This window comes from Amblyomma mixtum, chromosome 10 (genome assembly GCF_055824585.1).
Source record: "Amblyomma mixtum isolate Tamu chromosome 10, ASM5582458v1, whole genome shotgun sequence".
Taxonomy (NCBI): domain Eukaryota; kingdom Metazoa; phylum Arthropoda; class Arachnida; order Ixodida; family Ixodidae; genus Amblyomma; species Amblyomma mixtum.
Genome location: NC_143021.1, coordinates 139,807,865 through 139,831,164, shown reverse-complemented (window position 1 = coordinate 139,831,164; position 23,300 = coordinate 139,807,865). Strand labels below are relative to the sequence as shown.

The 23,300-nt window shown below is 47.9% G+C and overlaps 1 protein-coding gene across 1 annotated transcript in view; it reads left to right on the top strand.

Annotated features, from left to right (window-relative positions):
• Window positions 1-22,417, top strand: part of LOC149327104 (uncharacterized) — a 52,300-nt gene extending 29,883 nt beyond the window's left edge. Inside the window, exons 7-8 of the mRNA XM_089564786.1 lie at window positions 6,892-7,032; window positions 22,333-22,417. Coding sequence (XP_089420912.1) covers window positions 6,892-7,032; window positions 22,333-22,417 — 226 coding nt within the window. The remainder of the gene's footprint in view (window positions 1-6,891; window positions 7,033-22,332) is intronic.
• Window positions 22,418-23,300: the final 883 nt, after the last annotated feature.

Sequence of the window (23,300 nt, the reverse complement as noted above, 5' to 3'; positions counted from 1 at the left end):
CGGCTGCCGTGATGGACTGCTAAAATTCATTTTCCAAGTACTACATGGGAGCTGAAGAATAGGGAAAGGGATTCATAAAGAGCGGACACTCGCATAGGGCATAGCAGCCCAATTGACTTTAGCGCATTAAGCGGCTGCGTGAGAGACTAGGTTTCAGTACAGGCGCGCGCATTTTGAATGCTAGCATGAGCTGCAGCCTGCCGCGCCTGAGTGGTGCATTCTTCCTGTTGTGTATAGTCTCCTATTGATATCTATTTACTTTTGGTCCTGAAAGATAAAAATTGCATTCCGGGCGCTCTTGACCGGAGATCAACGCAGATACACCACGGCCTTCGTCAAACTTTGCCAGTCCAGAAAGAGGCACCATGTGATTTATGAAATGAACATTTATTTTACTGTATATAAACCCAAAACGGATATAATAGTCGCCGCCATTTAGAACATCGCTAATCTCGTTCCGGGCTTTTTGTGGGTCTATTCTTTCTGCAGCACGGCGCACAGCAGTGGTTGTCGCTACCACCGGGGACCCTTAGTTGAAAAATAAACTACGAGCAGGTGTCGTTTTCATGAATCTTGCACAAAACTGTGCCAATGGGTGAAATGCGCCAAAGCGGCGAAATTACGAACAAGGAAACATGCTTTTCATGAACCTAGCATGCGGAGCATTATTGCATCACACACAAGATGACACCTCCCAATGATTTACGAGCATTCTTCGATTCCTCGACGTTATTAGCTGCCCCTTGACATCTACAAGCCCCATTCCACGGCTAACTGAACGTTTTGTTCGAGAAATGTTTGGTACCCTGCCGGCTACAACACGGCCTTCCAACGAGACGCTCACAGTGTGTTCGGGCACTGAGAACTTATGCGAGCGTATAGTTTGAATGTCTTCACAGGCGCAGAAGACAATTCTGGGCGCACCAACTCCACATTTTCGACATTTTAAAAAATCCTACCAGTTTGCTTTTTTTTCTTCGTCGTTTTGCAAAGCGCGCAAGCAAAGCGCAAAGCGCACTATGCGGCCGCAATGCACGTTTTACTAGAGCTCACGACGGAGTCCTCCATGCACAAGTTTCTAGTTTTTGAGGTTTTCATGCGTTTTCCTTTCTTTCCCGACAGTCTTGAAAATTTCGCGCCCGTATTAACAACGCGAGAAAACTAGTTTTCGACATGTTTGCCCATTTTTTTTAAGTCAACCATATATTTTACCCGACCGTCAACAAATATCACTCGAAAGAAGTAGTGCATTGCTGGTGGCCATAAAAACTTCGGATCCCCGAGCAACTCAACGCGCAACAATGCGAAATGAACGGCAAGGCCAAGCGCACCAGGCATATGCGCACTCTTCACTAACTGCGCACGAACCGGTGCCATGGCTCGTGCCAAGGAGCGAGCAGGCAGGCGTGCCTTGCACACCTGCGCCATACTGCGCCGGCCGGCTTGCTCAGCGTAAACTGCTTGACATTGAGAGTAGTGGGGCAAAAAAATTCGCTGTGGCTTAGCTTGGTTAAGCCCGGTAATTGCGAAAGCAATATCCGTACCTACGCCATGGTTCAGCTGCCAGTGTAGCTGGTGGTGGTGCTTGTGGTTAGACTTGTGGTGATGCATCGGTTATACAACCCAATCCAATGTAATGTGATCTAATCTAACGTAATGTCATCTAATCTAATATAATGTAATCTAATGTAATGTAATTTAACCCAATGTAATCTAATCTAATCTAATCCAATCCAAATCAATTCAATTAAATCCAATCCAATCCAATCCAATCAAATCAAATACAATGCCACGCAATCCAATCCAGTCCAATCAAACCAAATCCAATTCAATCCAATCCAATGAAACGCAATGCAATCCAATCCAATTTAATGGATGTGGTTTTGTGGTTTTATGGGGTTTAACGTCCCAAAGCGACTAAGGCTATGAGAGACGCCGTAGTGAAGGCCTCCGGAAATTTCAACCACCTGGGGTTCTTTAACGTGCACTGACATCGCACAGTACACGGGCATCTAGAATTTCTCCTCCAAAGAAATTGTAGCCGCCGCGGCCGGGTTCGAACCCGCGTCTTTTGGGTCAGCAGCCGAGCACCATAGCCACTGAGCCACCGCGGCGGCATACAATCCAATTTAATCCAATGTAATCTATTCTAATCTAATATAATGTAATCTATGTAATGCAATCTAATGTACTCGAATTTAATCTAATCTAATCTAATCCAATTCAATTAAATCAAATCCAATCCAATCAAATAAAACCCAATCCAATGCAATCCAATCCAATCCAATGAAACGCAGTCGATCCAATCCCATTTAATCCAATGTAATCTAATCTAATGTAATCTAATTCAATCTAATCTAAGGCCGCCGGTGGTGGCACCGCCACCACTCGCAGACGGCGCGAGATAGTCGCCCAGCTCTTCGGCGTGACGTCACACAGAGGTCATGCGAAAGGTCATTTCATGTGCACCACCGTCGCACGGTAAAGGCTTGAAAGTGCAAGTAGTAAAGCTTTAAAAAAATTGCTGGGGCTTAGCTTTGGTGAAACCTGGTAGGTTGCGTAAGCATCCATAGCGTTCCATTCGGGATCATCACCGGTTGTAGACGATTCGGTTTCGACAGAGGCGCGGTGCGCCCGTCTAGCAGCGTCTTGAGCGCGCCGCTTAGCAAGGCGCTGTTCGAGTTCTTCATCTGTCTCTGAAGCCCGTTGTCGTTTCCTGGCTTCGTCAAGCCGACGTAGCCTCCCTTTCTGTTTATCAGGCGGCATTACCAAGGTAGATATACCATGGTAGCGAAGGCTCCATAGACGCCCATTGGTCTAAAACATGGCGGCTCATGGGGCACCCCAGCGCTCCTAATTTGGGGGGCAAACTACGTATGAGTGACATTGAATAACGTCATGCATACGTATGCTTTTGGCGCGAATTATGAAGTGGTCTTTTTATAGAACCCGCATTTTCGAGCCGGTATCGCTTGAAGGTTGCCTTTCAGTGCGCACCAACCTTTGCCAGTGAAATGTGCTCGAGTTCCTGCTAGTTATGGCCTTGTTAATGTGCAATTGGGAACCCAATGAAAGTGACTGGCACATAAGCCAGCATAGAAAGGCAGCAACACTTTCAGACGCTGGGTAAGCATGCATGATTCGTAGTGGAAACCTTGGTGGAAATACTGGTCACAGTGCTTTTGTGCTTTTGAGTATATCAAGGTATGATGCACAAAGCACAGGCTCAAGTGCACAGTTTGCAATACAGTGTATGGCAAGTATGGTTTTCATATTCATGGTTTATTACAGCTACCAAACAAATACAGTGATAAAGCACACCAACAAAAAAATGCGCGTCACAGGCAGCTCAAGCAGTAGTTCTTTTAAGCTGGCTATTCATCTCAATGGTGACAGTGCGGATAGGAAAAAGCCCTGAAGTTCCACGAACGTTGCCAGGTAGGAAATTGAAAAGTATAGAAAAACAATGCTACGACAGCTTCCATTGAGGCAAACATGACATGACATAAGTAGGCGCGTCAACACATACACCATGCAGCACACAGCGATTACTCTTCACATTTAATTTCTTCAACTGAAAGAATATAGCAGCTATATTCACACCTGCATTACAAAATTAAAAAACAAGTTTTAGCATCAACAAACCTGCTCAACGCTAGAGCATTACACCATACATAGGGCCTGCGCACAACCTCGAGACCTCCTTGTCGCTAAGCGAAGTGATTTGAAGCAATTATAATCAAACTAAAATATACATGAAGTGCAGTTTAAAGTGAAGTGCAGGAACATTCAATACAGCCACTCCTTCCTCGAGTAGGCACAGCACCGAGACGCAGCCATCCTGGCCGCAGATACACAAACATGTTCGAAGTGCTTGGAAGAAACCCTCAGGTCTCGCAGCTGGCACGGCGTTTTCTCCAGGCTGAGGTTGCGGCAGAACTCCTCCCACTTTTTGCACCTGGACATGAAGCAGCATCCACGTTGTACAACTGCACCCAAATGAATACCATATACTCCAAACGTCAATACGCCAAGATTCCTTTCACCTAAATGCAGTACGTTATACCTATGGCAGAAAATGCTCGCGCCAAGCCTCCGCGCCTCAGAGTGCGGTTACGCTCGCCTGACACCACGCGGCTAGCTGGTTTTCTATGCTCAAAGAGTGACGAGAGCGATGCAGCGAAATGAGTTTAAGACTACATTGACGGTCATGTATATGTAGAACGGCAATAACTACTGCTGGGCGAATTCAGTTAAGGCACAGTCAATGCGGCGCACATAGACATGGTTGAGTTCCGATGCTGTCAGTTGCGAGGGGATCCTCAAATTGGCTTCACGGTGCTGCAAAACTCATTAATGTCATGCTCAGAGCTCTTAGGCAGCGCAGTTGGTTTAAAATTGACCACGTGGCAAGTCAGTTTACTCAAATATCCCGATAACATGAAGCCAAGTGCGTATGAAACGGTTACAGCTACGATAGGCGCGGAAAGCCCGACAAAAACATATCTAGAGCAGACGACAACGGCAAGAGCTCACCTGCGAAAGTCCAGAGGGAAGCGGTGTAGTCTTAGTAAGACACCCACGGTACAACCCACGCTGTCACAATGTGCCACGGAGTAAGGTTTCTTCACATGCTGCAACCTCATATTGAAATGCAGAGCTAAGCGCTTGAAACGATGAGCGCCAAGCCTCGGGAAAATGTTTCGCTCTGGCCGTACACCGAAGCAAACGCTGCAGCGGTGCAGCGGGGTGCAGATCTTGCCAAACGGCGACAGAGAAGCGACGGGCAAGGACGACAAAAACTTCTTAAAGGTGCCATTTCGAGACCGGCGAGCTTAATTTGCACGCTTTCCAAGGTGCGCCATAGGAGGCAGCTGGAGATAAGAAATCGCTTCGTAAGCTCCCGCATCCACTGTGGCCGGGGGGCCGGGTAACGAAACAAGGCCTGCAAAGTCGCGCTGCAAATGCATCACTCATCAACAGAGAGCGCAACAAGAGCGTTGCAAAAGATTACAAAATTCGGCGTAATATGTTTTGTTGAAATAGTTTACCTATTTATAAAACGTGGCATTAAAATATTCATTTCTTTTTGTTGTTTTATAGAATTTTTATTTGTGCTTTTGAATTTCATTATATAAGTGTTTCGGCCGCCCAATGTGGCTGTGCTGCAGTCGCTCTAGACCGTTTTTGGGCCCAGCCTTCGCCACCATTCTACATCCACCTTGGCAAAACGACGGAGCCGGCAAGCGAGCGAACGCATTTTATACCCCCCCCCCCCCCCGTTCTCCAGCCTCCTCTACACACTCCGCACCTGGCGAGAGCGCGGCCAGGGCAGCGCCTCCACTCGGCAGCGGCGCGGCTACAGCTGTAGTGAGCCGCGCCCCGCGCCGCCCTTCAAGGTCAAGCGTGCCTCGCGGCCGCCCCGACGCGAAGGGCTGAAACCTGTCGTAATATTGCTTACTCAATAAAAAAAAACATTTCTTACCTTGCCATCGCCAGAAACCGCTCGAGTTCCGCATCGAAGACCGAGACAGACGCCAAAATACCGGGTCTGCGAGCGGACAAAGACGCTGCACGCTCACAGGCGCAGCTGGCCGTCTACTGGCTTCGTTCTGGCTCGCCTGCCCGTAACCTGTACGCTCTGTCGCCGCTCGCCCGCGGGCCTACGCACCCGCGCATCCCAAGCGCGCGCATGCCCACGTGCGCTAACGCTGGCGGCGTCAAAAGCAGAAGGCATATCTGCTAATCGGTTGCATATTTCCTGGGAGAATACTTCGCCCAGTGCCAGCTCTTTACAAATTTCATTCTGTATGGCTAAAATATAAGTGTTATTAGCAGACAGTAGTGAAATAGTAGTAACATAGCAGATAGCTGATAGTAGTAGCATTACACAACTAACAAACTTCATTGAAAATTTTTCTCCTTTCTGGCGATGTCGTCGCTATGATCGCGGAGGAATCATTGTATCTCAACAAGCGTGATTCATAGCCGGCACATGTGCGACAGAAACGGATGATCATAGCGGTGAAATATTTTGTCGAGGACAGTGTCTTTCTGGGGAACAATTAGATATTGCTTGTCTAAATTCTGTGATTCTGCGCCTCGGCTCATGCTCTCCAGACTCCTAGCAATGATTAGATGCGTTTCTATCGTATCGCTGATAAATGTGATATATTTATTGTTATTGCTCATTGTCTCTATTTTGTTTCTTGTATTTGGGGGCTTTATAGCGCTTACTCTGTTTAGAGCATATCATTGCTTATAGTATATCCACATTTTATGTCATGAGGTAAGATCAGTGCGTATAGTTTGGTTTGGTTTATTGGGGTTTAAAGTCCCAAAGCGACTCAGGCTATTGGAGACGCCGTAGTGACGGGCTCCGGAAATTTCGACCACCTGGGGTTCTTTAACGTGCACTGACGTGAATAATTTCGCCTTCATCGAAATTCAGCCGCCGCGGCCGGGATCGAACCTGCGTCTTTCGGGTCAGCAGCCGAGCGCCGTAAACACTGAGCCACCGCGGCAGGGCGCGTTTAGTTTGATTTTATATTTTATGTTGTTGGATATCTCGCGTATTCATTGCATTTTTTCTACTGGGAATTGCGTGTGTTGTAGCTTTACTGTGTTGAACGTTATGTTGCCAGTTCAGGTGTTTTACTATCATTATGTGAAAAGGAGTAGCCGGGACCGCAATCACACTATCTCCTTTTATAACCATGTCAATAAAAATGCATATTCTGCAAAATACATACTCTTCCAGCGGACAATCAGTATATTATAATCGCTGGTCCTTTTTATCAACCGAGTAACAACAGAAATAAATAATGACTTTTGCTATTTCTGGCAACATGAGAACATTACGTAACTGTATATTTGGCGCCGGTCCCACAGCTCTTCGATCGAGCTGAGCCACAGCGACTCGGATGGTGCTGCCGTGGGAAGTGCAATCGAGAACCTCACTGCAAGGGAGCCGAGATTCTTCGCTCTGAATAAAGTGGCATTGAAAATACAATTTGAACTGTTGAATACAGGGCAACACCATCGCCTCCAGCGCACTACAGATGCAAATAAATATTCGAATAAATACCTTGTACACGCCATGCGATCTCTGCTTGTTACAAAGCCTAGTCAAGGTATATCTCTGCTCTGAATTTTCCACGAGCACTGCTTTTTTTTTTTGTCCCCCCAATGTCATTTCAGCTTCTGGACGTTGGGTCGTCAGCACTGTTACTTGATGCTCTCTCAAACGCTGACTTATTTCGATTTCACTGCACGCATACAAGCACACAAGCACGAATAATTACTCCATATCATCGCCGTGTGGAAGTGTTCTCTTAAACTGCATTCAGAAACTGTCGGCTCACATCGTAAGACGGATATGGAAAAGAAAACGATATGTAGCGTTAAGAGGTTGGTAGATGGCAGAGTGGGTCAGGGAACAAACGTGGGTTAATGATATCCCAGTCGAATTCAGGAACAATGAGTGGGCTTGGGCAGGGCATATAATGCGAAGACAATATAGTGGATGGCCGTAAGGGTAACGGACAGTATACTAACAGAAGGTAAGAGTAGCAGGGCGCGGCCCGAAGGTTTGGTGGCTGGATGCGATTAAGAAGCTTGCGGTGATAAGATTTATGCAGCTGGCACAGGGCAGCGTTAGTCTCAGAGGTATGGGAAAGGTCTTTGTCCTACTTCAGCGTGTAGTGCCATATGGGCCACATCTGCTTTTCGACCTGGGCCACGCTTGTGGTCTTGTTATCTACTTTCGCAGCTTAACGCGCGGATGCCAGCAGCTCTTTCTCTTTTTTCGGCGAGACAGGGATCTCCTCTTCGCATAAATGCTTCCTATGACTGTATGGCGCAGCATTCAGCTTTTAGTTGCGCTTAACCAATACTTACCGTTCGCCTGTTTTATTTTACATTGAGCGGCGTGTTCAGTTAGCTTGAGTACTTTCTAGCCTTTGTGTTAAAACAGCCTAATATTTCTAGAGCGGACATACGGCGCAGTATACGGCTTGTGAGGCCAGCTATATCTCTCGTTATGCATCCTCAGCTATCGCAATTTCTTCGCGTCCTAAATGTTCCCAAACTTTGGGCAGCTAAATGTGCTAGCGACCCCCGCCGAATAGTTCAGAACCAAAGCCCTTTAGCTTGTATAGTTTTGACAGGGTGTGTACCTTCCAGCGTTTAATGAATACCTTGACTCATCAAGTCATCAAACTGGCTCACGACTGACAATCCCATGATTTTAGAATCTGGTCACACAGGGCTTCGTGCACGTGAACACACCGTCTGTACAAAGTCATGAAAGCACGTAAAGGCAGTATCTATCTAATAGACGCAATTGTGCAAGAAAAACATATTGCAACTAGACTTCATGCAAGCGCTACAGGAAAACCACTTGCACTGGTTGAAATGAATGCATTCAAATATCATCCCTAAGATACTGCCGCCGTAATAACTGCTCAAGAGAACGGACAACTAGCGCAGGGCTGCACACAAGCGACTAGGTTGGGAAGGTGTCTGCCGTGCAAAACACCCGCAACTTTCAGAAGCTGGAAAAGAACCTCACTAAACGAACGTATCTCAATTTCAACACAATTACGTCTGAAACCTTATCAAAATACCAAGCTGATCAGATATGTACTGCGATCAGTAGCTTCGTGTAGAGTGCGCCGCCAGGGCTCTGCTGAGCAAGGCAGCGCCATCTAAATTTATTTATTTTCTTTTTCATTTACATAATACTGCAGACATCATGTGGTCCAAGCAGGAAGGGCAGTAACAAGGCATATTTACAAACGCCATAAAGTTAGTATATAGACAAAAGGTTTGACACATGACACAAATGTGCGAAAGAAGTCAAAGGAAATGCATTGCACATCAGTTTGCACATAAAATTCATTGCTAAGAGCCCTTTCAAAACTCTCACTTGGGACAATCTCTTCAGCAGTGCATTCCACCCGTTTACTGCGCGCAAGGTATGAGTATTTAAACGAGTTTGTTTCGCGGAATATGGTGTTAGGGCATGAGTATGTTGGTGACGGGTTTTTCGTGTGGTTGAAGGTGTATAAGGTGAAAAATGAATTACAAACTTTCCCGGATGAGGGAAGAAATATTAGTCGAGCAATTTTCAGTCTTATATGAAGATGTTTAATTTCGTTGGCGGCCATTAAACCAGATGGGGAATCAGTTCTCTTGAATTTATTGCAAATTAGTCGCAGAGCCCGTCTTTGTACGTTTTCTATTTTTGCTATTTCCTTCTTGGTCTACGGGTGCCCCACAATAGTCCCATACTAAAGTTTTCGCCCAATAAAAGAGTTATAGGCTAATAGCTTAACGGGACTGGGTGCTCCTTCGAGCTTGTGTTCAAAAGTCCATGTTTTTTTGATAGAGATGTACACATGTAATCAACATGGTTCGCTACAGTTAAGCCGTGAATTTATTAAGATACCTAAATATTTGTTTTTTCCGACTTCCGAAATAGTAGCGCCGCAAGAAAAGCAACTAAAGTTAATAAGATGCTTCTTTCTTTTCATGCGCAAAAGCACTGTCTTATCAGAATTGAAGACAGTTCCTCATATGTCACCCCAGGCAAACATTTCGCGGAGAGCATCCTTCAATAACATTTGGTTAGCCACAGAGCTAACTGTTGTACAGCATGCACTCGTTGACAAATTAAATCAATTTTAACATTTCTATCAGTGGAACACACCTCGTTTAAATAAACCAAAAATAACAGCGGACCTAGTATAAACCAAAAATAACAGCGGACCTAGTACAAAAGGGTTGAAAATTGGGCGAGTTGGTACGAATTCATACTGGTGTGGCACCACAGAGACAGGGACAGAGACAGAGTGACAACAACACAAGTGATCACTGACAACTGACAAAATTTATTGAAACCACAAAAAATATATAGACAAAACCAATGGTTACATGCACAGTCATAACACGGTTACAAAGGTTAAAGGCAAGAACACGTTAAATCACGACGAATCTACCTGTTATCATGGTTTAGTGTTCTTTGAAGATAATCAACCTCGGCGTCAAGCAGCAGCAAGGATGGCAAACTCACGCATACATCTGCCGACTTTCTTATGCGGAAGGCGTCCATAATCTTCCGGGAAGTCTTATCTTTATGCTTCCAGAGAACGCGCGTTTCCTTGAACAACGGGACACACTTGTGGCTTTTTACATGCGTCTCCGTCAGGTGTGTCAGGTGCGTCCCCGAACCCCCGTCAAGTGACCTGGCGTGCTCCTGGAGGCATACATTCAGAAAGCGTCCCGTCTGCCCCGCGTAGTGTCAACCGCAGGTTAGGGGAATGGAATACACCACACCGCAAGCACAGTCCACAAACGGGTTGGAGTGCTTCACCCCACAAGCGTTCCTTCTCTCCCGCGGTGCGTCACACCTCTCAATGGCGGCACAAATCCGCCCTACCTTATTCTTGGCTGAAAATACCAAGTCCACCTCATAACGGCGAGCCACTTTTTTAAGGCTGTGAGACACACCATGTATGTACGGGATGCAGGCGAGCTTTTTCCTTCCCTGTGCGCTCTCTTTATGCGACCTAGTTCCCTTTACAATTTTTGTCTGTACCGTAAGGATCCGTTGCGACACCGAAGCCAGCACAGAGGCCGGGAACCCCGCGTTTTTTAGTCTGGCCACATGATCAGCGAACGCTTTGTCCATCCGATGGAAACAGGACTTTGTGAAAGCCGAATTTAATGCATTCAGCGCAGTGCCATTCTTAATCAACTTCGAATGGCCGTACACCTAGTAGACTTCCTTGGGGAACTCCAGATGTCACATGAAGTAACGTGGAAGAAATGTCACCAATATCCACAAATAGAGTTCCATTTCGTAGGCAGGAAGCAATACAGTTTACTAAGGTCAAGGGCAAGCCAATTAATTTGAGTTTTTCAAGAAATTTACTCTGGGGAACTTTTCAAACACTTTGCTGAAGTCTAAAAAAATAAATCCAGTTGTCCTGATTTATCTAATATGGATCTAAAGTGATGGCTAGCAGTAACCAACTGCGGGGCAGTAGAAAATCCTTTCCTGAAGCCGTGTTGGACTGGAGACAAGCATCCTTTAGAGTCCAGTATTTCAAGTGTGTGGTTAGCGATAATGTGTTCGATTAGTTTACAACAGGTACTCGTCACAGAAATCGGGCGGTAAATGTTTAAACACGCACGGTCTCCCTTTTTATGCACAGGCAAAACTCTGGCTGTTAGCCAGTCGGGGGGCAAGGAAAAAGGCGATAAGGATAAACAGAAATTTTTATGCGAAGCATATTGCTAGAGCTACCACTCACGCCGTCGCCGTGTACCCCTAGCCGTGACACCACGTGACACCATGACGTCACACCACGTGACACCGTGACGTCACACCACGTGACATCGGATGAGAGAGCCGGCCTCCACCTCGCGCCGTCGCCGTGGGACCCCTAGCCGTCACGCCACGTGACACCGTGACGTCACACCACGTGACATCGGATGAGACAGCCGGCCTCCACCTCGCGCCGTCGCCGTGGGACCGCTAGCCGTCACACCCGCGCATTCCCGCGCATTTCGAACGCGCGTTCACACTCGGTGTAGGTAAAACGCTCGCTCCACCGGGCAGGCAGACGCGGCTTCCGTGGCAATCCAGGCGCTCACCCAACGCGCGTCTCGGGGTTAGTCGGCGTTCCGCTGTAGCCATGCCGTTGTCTTCCCCCACGACGAAGGCTTCTAGTGGTTGTATTAAAATGGCCAAGTATTCAACCAAGGAAAGCCATGTATTACCAAGCCTAGCCACTAATATGCTTCGCATTCCCCAGGCTTAGCCAAGCTGAGCCTCAGCAATTTTTTAAACAGAAATGAGTTAATGATTCAGCATTACGGTGTAAGGAGGCGTATGGTATGTCATCTGGACAATGCGAACATTTTGGCATCTAGCCGGAGTAGGGATTCAACATGACCTTCGTAGGATACAGTGGCTGATTGATTGTTCAGGTGGAAAGTCAAAAACATTAATTGCCACTTTCTTCAGAAAATACAGAATGAAGGCAAGTATTGAAATGCGTAGCAATTGAATGAGGACACGTAATCACGTTGTTATGCACTGTGATTTGATTTATTTGCTTGTGCGAAGTTCGAAGGTGATTCCAAAATTTATGGAGATCAATTCGTATAAATTCTGGAAAACTCTTCTCTGTAAAGTGATGTTTCTTTGCTGATTTAATGTTAGAAGAAAATTCTTCTGCTATAATAGTTAACTGACTAGAACTAGCGTTCTTATTTTTTTCAGCCGCTTAAGCCTTCATTTTAAGTTGGCTTCGGCTTTCGACAGTGAACGGCTAGCGTACGCGATAACTTTTTTCTCTCCACCATTTTTCTGAACGAGCACCGCTCCTAAGCCCACACTGCTTGCATCGGTATGAATTTCGGTTTCGGCGTTTTCATCAAAGTGCCCGAGCACAGGAGGGGAATGCAAGCGGCGCTTTAGCTCTTTGAAAGCTTCCTCTTGCGGAATTTCCCATTTAAAAGGCACGCCCGCCTTGGTAAGTTAGGTCAAAGGCTCAGCGATGCGCGAAAAGTTCTTGATGAATCGCCGGTAATAAGCGCACAATCCAAGAAATCTGCGTATAGCTTTCTTGTCATTAGGCTGTGGAAACTGTGCGATCGCAGCCGTCTTCTGAGGGTCTGGGCGAACTCCATCCTTGCTTACGATGTGACCAAGGAACAGCAGCTCCTCGTAGGCGAAGTGGCACTTCTCTGGTTTCAGTGTTAGGCCCGAAGACTTGATTGTTTCCAGCCCTGTCCGAAGCCTTCTGAGGTGGTGTTCAAAGCTTGTGGAGAAGTCAACAACGTCATCTAAGTAGACTAGACAAATTTGCCACTTCAAGCCTGCGAGCACCGTATCCATTACTCGCTGAAACGTCGCTGGGGCAGAGCAGAGGCCGAATGGCATCACCTTGAACTCGAAGAGTCCGTCTGGTGTGATGAACGCAGTCTTCTCGCGATCTCTTTCGTCGACTTCAATTTGCCAGTAGCTGCTCTTCAGTTCCATCGATGAGAAGTACTTAGCGTTGCATAGCCGATCCAGTGTGTCGTCGATGCGGGGGAGGGGGTATTGTTTCTTATCCGATTTCATACATTTACACGATCACTCAGTCAGTTTGTTGGCCATTATTGCAAAATGAAAGTAGAGTATAATTGTCAAGTAATTTTTATTGCGGCTATTAGATGATGTTTCTAGACTTTTTAAAACGTGACTTTGGACAAAATTAGACTGGTTTCAACGGCCATTATTAGTGCCAGCTTTTGAGCTTCAAATGCATTGACCGTACTTAATATAATGAGAAAGATTCCAGCCAGAAAACACGTATAGAAGGAACGCACATTAGGACTGGATACCCGCCATAATTCCTTTCTTGACGCTATCTTGCAATTGGCAGTTCCAGCTTAAGCAGTGACATCTCAGCCATTATAGACCTTGATATTTCCGCTGGGCAATATCGGACGAAAAGCGCATTTCTCTAACAGATTACGCCAGAGCTAATTCCCTCTTCGACCTGGTCTGCACCTGACCCAGCTTCGTTTAGGAATCATTAATTACATTGAAAAGCACTGGCACTTTTAAAGGGGTGGAGACACCAAATTTTGAAGCTATAAAAAGCCTACTATGGGATTCCTATGTATGCAAGGGCACTCACAGCCAGGTGTTCGACGCAACAAACGTTTAAAAGATATTTTAATTCGGTTCCAAAGATTACCTAAATGCTCACTCTCACGATCTAGACCCATCGCTAGCGCCATCAACCATGACGTCACAAGGGGTGTAGAAAAATGAAAGTTTTAGTGACGTCATACCAAAATACAGTGACGTAGGATGAGCGGGGCACAGCCGCGTGAGCACAGTCGCCGCGCCAGCGAGCCGCGTTTGCTGCTAACCGCCGCTCGCTCGGTTTGTGGCGCGCCGTTGCGAACAGCGTCGCAACGTCCGATTGCAGCTCGTTGCCTGCGTCCGGCCTGCTAGATGTCAACGGCGGGCCGCTCGCGGCAACAACAACGACGAGAAGCGGCAGCCAATGCGAGCGCGGAGAGCAGCAGCGTCATGGTGACATAGGGCGCACTCCTTGGAGCCGGGCGGCCTGCGCCAGTCTTCGTGCCGAACGCCGGCATCTGAAGAACGCGATAGTATTGTTTGTTCACGTTCATAGCAAACCCTGGGATATATGAATATCAAAAATGCATCGTTTCTGACGATCGTTGGCAAATACCGAGTTCCTGGTAGAAGTGATGACTGCGATATGCACGCAAATTTCATCCCATAGCCGGTTTTGTGCTGCTGCTACCTGGTGCGGTTCGCCTGCCGTCTGCTAGCTCTGTTGCTGAAGACGTCGTAGAAATCGAACATATATTTTATTATGGGACGAGTTCACAGTAAAGGGGTGCCGAGCGGAGCACGTTTCTGAGCGCTGGCCAGTCCCGAAGCGCCCTCAGCTGCGGAGTCTATGCGAAAGCAGTTAGCCCTAGCGACGACTAGGGCAGTCTGGGACCAGCGCGCAGGTCGTCGGCCGGCGTTGCCGCAGGCAGTGTCGTTGCCGAAAGATCCCGTTTTAGCACAATCATGCTGTCGTATCTCGAATCTAGAAAGCATCCTTTCTGGTAGCATGGCTGTTTTGTATTTTCTTGTGAGGACGTGAAGCACGCCGAGTCTGCCGGCCGGTCGGTCAGCCTGGATACCGTCTGCCGACTTCATAAAAGCGAGCTAGAGAGTGTTCTTGACGTAAATAATAAACCATGGGACAAGAAATGTGAAAAAAGTGTCATTTTTGAGGATCGCTGACCAATACTGAGCTGCTGGTAGAGGTAACAACTGTGATATGAGCAAATTTCTTGCAACAACCGCGCCTAGCAGCTGCCGCTGGCGCGACGTTGGGGTCCGGCTCGCCTGGCGCCCGCTAGCTCCGCTGCCGAAGGCGTCGATGTGATTGACCATACTATTATTTTATTGTGAGATGATTCTGTTAACACTACAGCTATTTGTGAAAAGTAGGCCTTTGATTATAGCGCAGGCGACTTCCGAAGCGCCGGCCGCTTGCTAAACAGGCTATAGGCCTAGCGACGACCACGGCAGCCAGGCAGCAGCAGAGCTCGTCGCCCGCAGCGCCCGCGAGCGGTGCCGTTGCCGAAAGCTCCCAACATAAGCAGACATGCTTTGTCGCTGCTCGAGTATAGCTGTCAGTTCTGATAACAAGGCGATCTTGTCTTTTCTTGTGGTATTTGTACACCATCCCAAGCAGCGCTCAGGTACTGCTGCACGGTAGCGAAGTGTGACACCGGTTGTGGGCGCAGCTTGGGTAGAGCGGCGCAGCGATGCTTTCTGGCATTTTGCAAAGTGTTTCGCATCCTCACGCGAACCTACGAAGGCGACATTAGCGTGCGAACAAAAAAAAGTCGATGTCCTCACTCATTGGAATCAGATCTGTCAGAATCCGAGCTGCTGGGACTAGATATGCAGTTGTTTGTTTTCATGCGCTGGTCAGCACGTGTGTGAGAAAGCAGACGATGCAGCAGTAGGTGCGTCACAACTTTTTGTGGGCCCACGTGACCAAGCGAAGCAGTTGATCTTCCCCCTCTGTGACGTCACTGTACAACTCGGCGTTCCGAAACCGAAACCGAAAATCATTCACCTAAAAATGCTATAATAAATTATTCACTGTGAATATATGAATCTTTGAGTGTGTATCATGCTTCCTGGAGCCATAAGAAACGTTTGAAACTAAGAACGCGCGAACCACAAATTTGGTGTCTCCACCCCTTTAAAGCAACAGTAATAGGCTCGACATTAAAGTGGGGTACATATAAAACTGCCCATTTATTTTTGCTTTTCGAGCGCACGAATATATTGGGAAATCGAAGCCCTTATAAATAGAACGCGAAGATAGTATGGAAAATTTCTCGATTATGAGCGGGTTTGGAGGTATGGAACGTGAAAAAATACGCGTTGGACTCCTCGTTATGTTCCCTTGCAGCGGTTAGATGCAGCGGTTAGATGCAGAAAATGGTGTCGCTGCACGCGGTACCATTAGGTAAATCATGTCAAAATGATAGCTGTCCAAAAAGCCGTAAACTGCATTTTCATTTGTTTCGGTAAGCAGCCATTTTAACAATGTAAAACTTGGGAAAGCCAACTTTAATAGCTCTTAGAAGTATTTTCTGTTTCATCATCTGGTTTTGTTTATTGTGGTTTAACGCCCCAAGGCAACTCAGGCTATGAGAGACGCCATAGTGAAGGGCTCCGGAAATTTCGACCACCTGGGGTTCTTTAACGTGCACTGACATAGACAGTACACGGGCCTATAGAATTTTTATGGAGGCGAAATTTGGCCGCCGCGGCTGGATCGAGCCAGTGTCTTTCGGGCCCCGAGCGCCGTAACCACTGAGCTACCGCAGCTGATCAGTTTTATCATCTGTTTCTCAAACGATGATGAAGATTCTTTGATTTTAAAAGCTTTGATCACTTTGCATTTTGGTGGCCTCACAATTCGAAATATAACATTGTGCGCTAAAACTCGAAGTAAGAACTATCCGTTAATTTTTTAACATTTGTAGTATTTTATTGCACTCTTTGACATATTGTGCGCCTTAACGTAATATTAAACGGCACAGAGTCCACCGAAGTATCAGAGCTTTCCACAACAAATCTGTATTGAATAGTTTCAAACACCCGGTCGTGAAATTATAAGCAATGCACTTTTCTCTCAAACTCGAAGCAGCTGTTCCATCCACGGGCTGATGGGTGGTTCTTGAAGTCCCGCTCACGCGAACTGTTCACAGGCAGATCGATATTCGTATCGCCTACTCAAACTTGTAGGTTCTTACGTGGATTCTGTTGCGTGTGTTCTGCAGTGTCACTAAAGTGCTGATTTGGCGTATATTTAAAGCAAAAATAAACGAGGGCTTCTATTCCGACATTCCTTACTAGTGAAAAGCTTTTTTCCGGTGTTAGTAACAGTGGTAGCGTTCAGGCGAAATGGTTCGGTTCTGCTTGATTTAACCATTCACTATCTATCCTTTTCATTTCATTTCATTTATTGAAGCTTTAAAAGCCCGTGGGCATTACATAAGGCGGGAACAAGAACAATGTGTAACAACATATGATACCAGCTCAACAAAAACAAAAAAGCAAAGGAAAGAAACAAAGCAAAAAGAAATAATGAAAGGCGCCAGTAACACAGGATCAGATTATTTGGTAAAGACGAATACATCACTTAAGACACAGATGACTCGCTAATTTAGTGCGGACTCGCTTCAGTAAACCAAAGTAAACTGCGGAGTCACGTACACAATATGCGTTCAGCAGCATCAGAAGTTCAACGTGAAAGCATTGTCATCGGTCAGGGATTATTGCGAAGGTCTAATGTGTAATGTGCGAATGTGCAATAATGCGAAGGTCTTATGTGTAATGAATACCCCCTGCGCAGTTTTTATTCTTACGAGAGCTCGTTAGAACAAAAATAACACATGTTGATAGTTCTGCCATTACCCTAGGGTGGAAACTTTATAAACTTCAAGCGAGCTAAAGCAAATGGCAGGCGTTAGCAAAGTTAGCAGTAGACTAGTTAGCAGAAGTTTCTCTCCTCTTTATATTCTTACGCAGATACGCATAAAGTGTACAATAGACTAAAAGCACACAAAGGACATACTAGACATCCAACTCCTATCTATAGAACTTCTGGCGACACATTGAAGCACCAAGCAGATCCACTAGGAAAGCACTTCCAATGTTCTTTCACCGCAGCGCATTATACAGATTCCTTCTTGAGATACATGCTAGCTAAGGAGCGGAAACCTATCCCCAACAAAAGGTCATCTGCAGGAGAATACAACAGCCCATTGACTTTACAAGAGTCACAAGAGTTGAAGGTTGCCTTAGGCACATGTGGCAAGTCAACAGCAGTAGGCCCTACCAGGCTCACATATGAAGTGCTGAAGCACCTGCATGAAGGAAGCCTTGAAACTAACCTGTGCCTGTTTAACAGGATATGGGATTCTGGACGTTTTCTAATGCCTCGAAAGGAGCGATTATTATCCAGTTATTAAAGTAAGGCAAATAAGCCACACTTTCGGCCACTTATGGGCTAACTGCCGCGAGGAGCTCTTTGTGTAAAACTTTTGAAAAAATGATAGAAGTTCGTCTTGCGCGTTTCCCTGAATTAAGCGGTATTCTTCACCCGCATCAAGCTGGATTTAGTGCTAACCAGTCGACCACTGCCCAACTGGTTGCCTTCGAAGTTTACGTAAAGAATACTTTTGTGCATAAACAGCCCACTTTGTTTGTTTTTTGTGATATGGAGAAAGCACACGATACCAGATGACGCTATGGTATCGTCCGTGACATGTTCGCCTTTGGGATCTCGGGGAATATGCTGACGACCATTCAGAGTTATCTGCCAGAACGAACATTCATGGTCCGTTTAGGGAATACCTTATCTAAGCTGTTTTCAGAAGAGAATGGTGGGAGTCAAGGCTGGGTTTTTAGCTGCATGCTTTCCATAATCGAAATGAAATCATTAAACATCATCCTACCGTGATAAATATCCTACTCTGTCGATGTTGACGATTTACAAATAAGCCACAAAGCACGTAATTTGTCCATATGTGAGCAGAAAATTCAACCAGAAGTGAACAATGTATCAAAGTGGGCAGACGAAAATAGATTTAAGCTCAACGCAGTAATGAAAACCAGTGTACTCTTCACCGATAAAGGTATTAGACCCGAACCACAACATCACATTCGACGTTCAGAGTGACGGTGTCTAAAAAGAACACAAATTCCTTTGCCCACACAAAATGCCCATATTCAACCTTCTAGATATCCTGTCACACCAGTCTCGGGGTAAAGATCGAGGCTGCCAGCTGAGTTTCCTAAATAACGTAGATCGTCACGTATAGACTACAGCTTAGTAGTATTTCAGTGAACACGAAAAAGTACCTCAAAATACTCAGTGCCGTGTGCCACCTGGGTATGCGGTTCGCTGCTCGTGCTTTCCATACAATCGCGATTGCCAGTTTGTATGCTGAGGCGGACCTATGGTCACTTGAACGAAGGCGGAAGTTTACAGGTATAACACACGCTACGAAAGCATTATCTCATGCTCACCACCCATGCACCGGGCTATTGCGAAACCCGACCAGTACAATGCTGTTTTCAAAAACACTGCCGGAAACACCCCCTTAACCCATTAGAGTCGCCAACCATGTCAGAAACATGAACATACCTGCCTCCAACATTCTGGTGACTTCTTCTAAAGACGTAATTGGTCCCTGGGAAGTGAATTCAGTTGAGACATGTTTTGGTGCGATTGCTAAGGTTGGGTCGCCAAATGGCATAAGACAGCATTTCATGCCCTTACACGCAAGGTATCAGTGCACTGATTCTTACACTGATACCTGCAAGACTTCTTGAGTTTCTTGTGCAGTTCACAGCTGTCAGTTTTCTGAAACAAAAACATTGAATTGACACACAAGTTGTGGGGATTGAGCTTCTTGGGCTACCCGAGTGTGCGCCCGCTTCTGCCGTTTCGTTCGTTAGAGAGACCCCCCGTGGGGTGTCCGCGAGCGGAATGGGGGCGGCCGCGCTGCTTGTCCTCCCTTGCAAGGGAAGCTCTTCCGAGAACCGCTGTAAATCACCCTCCCTTCCGTTCTTCCCGCTTCGACCTCGCTTCCCCATTGGGTCACACCGAGTGACAGTTGGGCGGCGTTGTTTCGGCGAGAGGTCCCTAGCGGGAAATGAGCGGGGAGATCGCCACCGACTCGGGCAGCAGAAAGGTGCGTAGAGTTTGGCTCCCGGGGGCCCCGGCCTTTGCCGGGGGCCCAAGAACGCGGGTGCTTTGACGTGCGCATCTAGTATGTATGCTTGAGTACAGGCCCGAACTTCCGGAGTCGTGTAGCCCGCCTGTGCGGGGCCGACGCGCTCCGGATTCGGGAGGGCCTAATTTGGCTGGTTCTCCGTCATCGCCGGCCATTGCTGGTGACGACGCGCGATGAGCCATCGATGTGCGACCTACGTCGTCAAGATGTGCTCCGCGTATACCCCATGCTTCCTCGTGTTGCGCTGCGCGCGATTTAACCCTTTGTTTGGCCGCGCGGCATGCGATCGCCCTTAGCTGTGCTGTCACGCGCGTATGTAGTCATCGTTTTGCGCGCGCGGTTCCGCGGGCCCGCTTTCGGGTGCTGCGGCGGGGCTACGGGTTGCACCGACGTCTGGGGATTAGTGCAGTGTTATGTAATGCAGCTTTCTGTGTAATAAACACTTGTGCTTTCGAATAACTGCGCCTTCCTTCCTTCGGAGCGAGAGCGCAGGCGCGCACGAAACGCTGGCAGTGCCCTCAGCTCGCTCCGGCCCGAACCCGCGATATGTGGGTGAAGTGCTTCTTAATTAGCACACCGTCACTCGGGTGATGACGATCCCACATAATTGGCGCACCAACGTGGGGCAGTTCCTACATTTGTAGTTACTGCATTCAGTTGCAAGCTTAAGGGCTAATAGTTAAGCCAGGTGGTAACGCGCATGAGACGCCTTTCTATCCTCCGTTGCGGGTAGTTAGGATCTGTTAGCAAACTTGCGAATTCGTAATTTCGGGTCGATGGATGCGTGAGAAAGGAACCTATATTCGGAACTAAAGCAATTCAGTCCGCCGCCTTTTGCGTGGATGCTATCGCGCTGGCGCCGAAGGGGACTACGCGTACGAGCATCCCCGCGCCGCGCCGAGGAGTGGCACAGCAGAGGCCTGGGTTCGTAGGACGCTGTGTGAGGGCGGCAAAACTGGCCGGACTCCTTGGGAGCAGCTAAGATTATCTCCAGCCCAAAGAGCTTTTCAGGGCCCAGCGCGGTGACCCCTTTCGCGTTTAGAATTCACGGTAGTCTCAGGGAGACAATGCGTCGGAAAGTCGCTGGTATTGCGTCGCGCGCATGAGGCCGTGGAATTCTGTCTCTTGAGAGAGACCTGGCGCCGGAACGCTAGCTTGTATTGCAGTGCGCGCCGAGGGGCTGAAGCCAGACGGAACTGGCGTCCCCGGGGCTTGCCCTGATGGGTCATGACGGCTCGTGCTGGAATATCGAGTCCACCCAACAGCATCGCAGCATCTCTTTCTAAATTAACGAAGTTCCGTCACGACCCACGGCTGTTGATGGTCAGTAACGCAGATTTACCGCGGGAAGGCACTCGTTCTCGCTTTCGAGGTGTTGAGAGCCGATCCGCCGAGTCCAGGCCTAGCGATACCCGCGATCCTTTGTTCCGCGGCGAGAAACAGGGCCAAGATGGCGCGAAAGGATTTTTCCTTTCTACGCGCAGTTTTTCTCTCGTCTTGTTCGTGTCCTCTGTAGCGCACGGAGAAGTCGGGTTACGCTGCCGACTTGATCGCTCACTGTTGTGAGCGAGATAGGTGATGCTGACGTCCATTGATTTCACATTTTGGCAAGCGGGCACGACCGAAGCATACGACCGCTTTCGGTTGTCTCTTCGGTGCCTCCTCAGACGACATTCACTTTTGTGTTTTGTCCCGTGCTTGATATCGGACATCTTCCGTTGAGAGCTGAGCTCGGACTTTACCAGCCTTCGCCGTGGCGAGGCCGTTACGCGGCGTTCCCGGAGCGAGCTACTTCGCTGAGCCTTCAGCCCGATATGTGAGTGGAAGAATGCATGTTTCGTTTCTGTACAGTGCCGTGAATGTTTCAAAGTGTATTTTCGTGCTAAATATTTCCCGTCTGTATATGTTTTGAAGTCCTTTGTTTTCTCGCATATGTACAGTGTAGTATTGTAGATAAGCAACCGCATTTCCGGTAACTTCGGAAGAGGGCCTTCTTTGTCTCATTGTGGCGCGAAGGGTCGTGTGCGGGGTGCCTTTTTTTCCCGGAAGAACCGGGAGGGCCTGTTGCTGGGGGGGTGAAAAGCTTTCTTTTCCTCCATGCGTGGGCCGGTGCCCTCCTCCTTTCCACTGTGCCTGGTCGCGCATAGCTGCTGCCGTTGGCGCCTCTCGCTGGCCAAGTGTTTCAGAGATGTCGGAGAGGCCCGCACGCGAATCCGTCGAACGGGGCCCAGATGTGGGAAGAGAGAGTAAAAAAAAAAAAAAGAGCATGCCGAGAAGCCGCCGAGGGGTATGCTTGTTAGCGACGTTTCGGAATGTGTGTGTGCTCGCAGTCAAGTGTCTCAGTTGCTCGCAATCCTCCTTACCCCGGACCATTGTAGCGTCGCCGGGTGCTCGCCCGCTGGGGTGGTGGAAATTGTGTTTGTTTGTAAATACTTTTTCTTGTTCAGTGGCATTATTGCCCGTCAGGAGCCTTGCAGTGGACAAGGGCCATGGACCTGGCATGTTTGTGTTTTCGTTTTGGGACGCCTGTCGCCGCTCCCTGGTTCCTTGAGTGCGTGTGCGCGAGCCCCAGGCTCGGCGGTATGTGCCAAGGCCAAATCAGCGGAACTTCAGAGGCAACCTGCGCGGAGATGTCCGCATCGTAGCACTGCTGAGACATCGTCTTCAGAGCATCGGGTGCCTGGAGAGCACTGCCATCGCGGCGCGACGACGTCGGGGTGAGCTGCTTCCGGTGCATATCGGTGGCCGTTCATCAGGACCGACCGATTCAACCGAGATATCGGCTCCGAAGGCTAATTGTGTGGAACGTTTTCCGGCGCCCCGTCGTGCGCGCTCTGATTCATTGTGGCAGCATGGACGCTCGTATATATATGCCAGATTTTAACTTATGTAATGATGTATAGCTATGATTTATGTATACAGAGTGCATTGATTATGTGATGTTCGAGTAACCGCATTTGTAATTTTCTATGGCGCGAATACTTGTGTGCACTTATTGCGTAGTGCGGCATGCGTGATGTTTTGTAGTTAGAATTCTCAGTAATCTTGTTGTGTGGGTGTGTTTAAGGGCTGGAGGTATGGCTAAAGGCTGGTAGTTCAGTGATGCTAGCGCAGACAGTTTTGCGTTTTGTGTAATGACCGTCGCTCTGTTTTCAGAGGGACGGGGGCATTTAAGAAGAGGGGGATGTGGGGATTGAGCTTCTTGGGCTACCCGAGTGTGCGCCCGCTTCTGCCGTTTCGTTCGTTAGAGAGACCCCCCGTGGGGTGTCCGCGAGCGGAATGGGGGCAGCCGCGCTGCTTGTCCTCCCTTGCAAGGGAAGCTCTTCCGAGAACCGGAGTAAATCACCCTCCCTTCCGTTCTTCCCGCTTCGACCTCGCGTCCCCATTGGGTCACTCCGAGTGACAGTTGGGCGGCGTTGTTTCGGCGAGAGGTC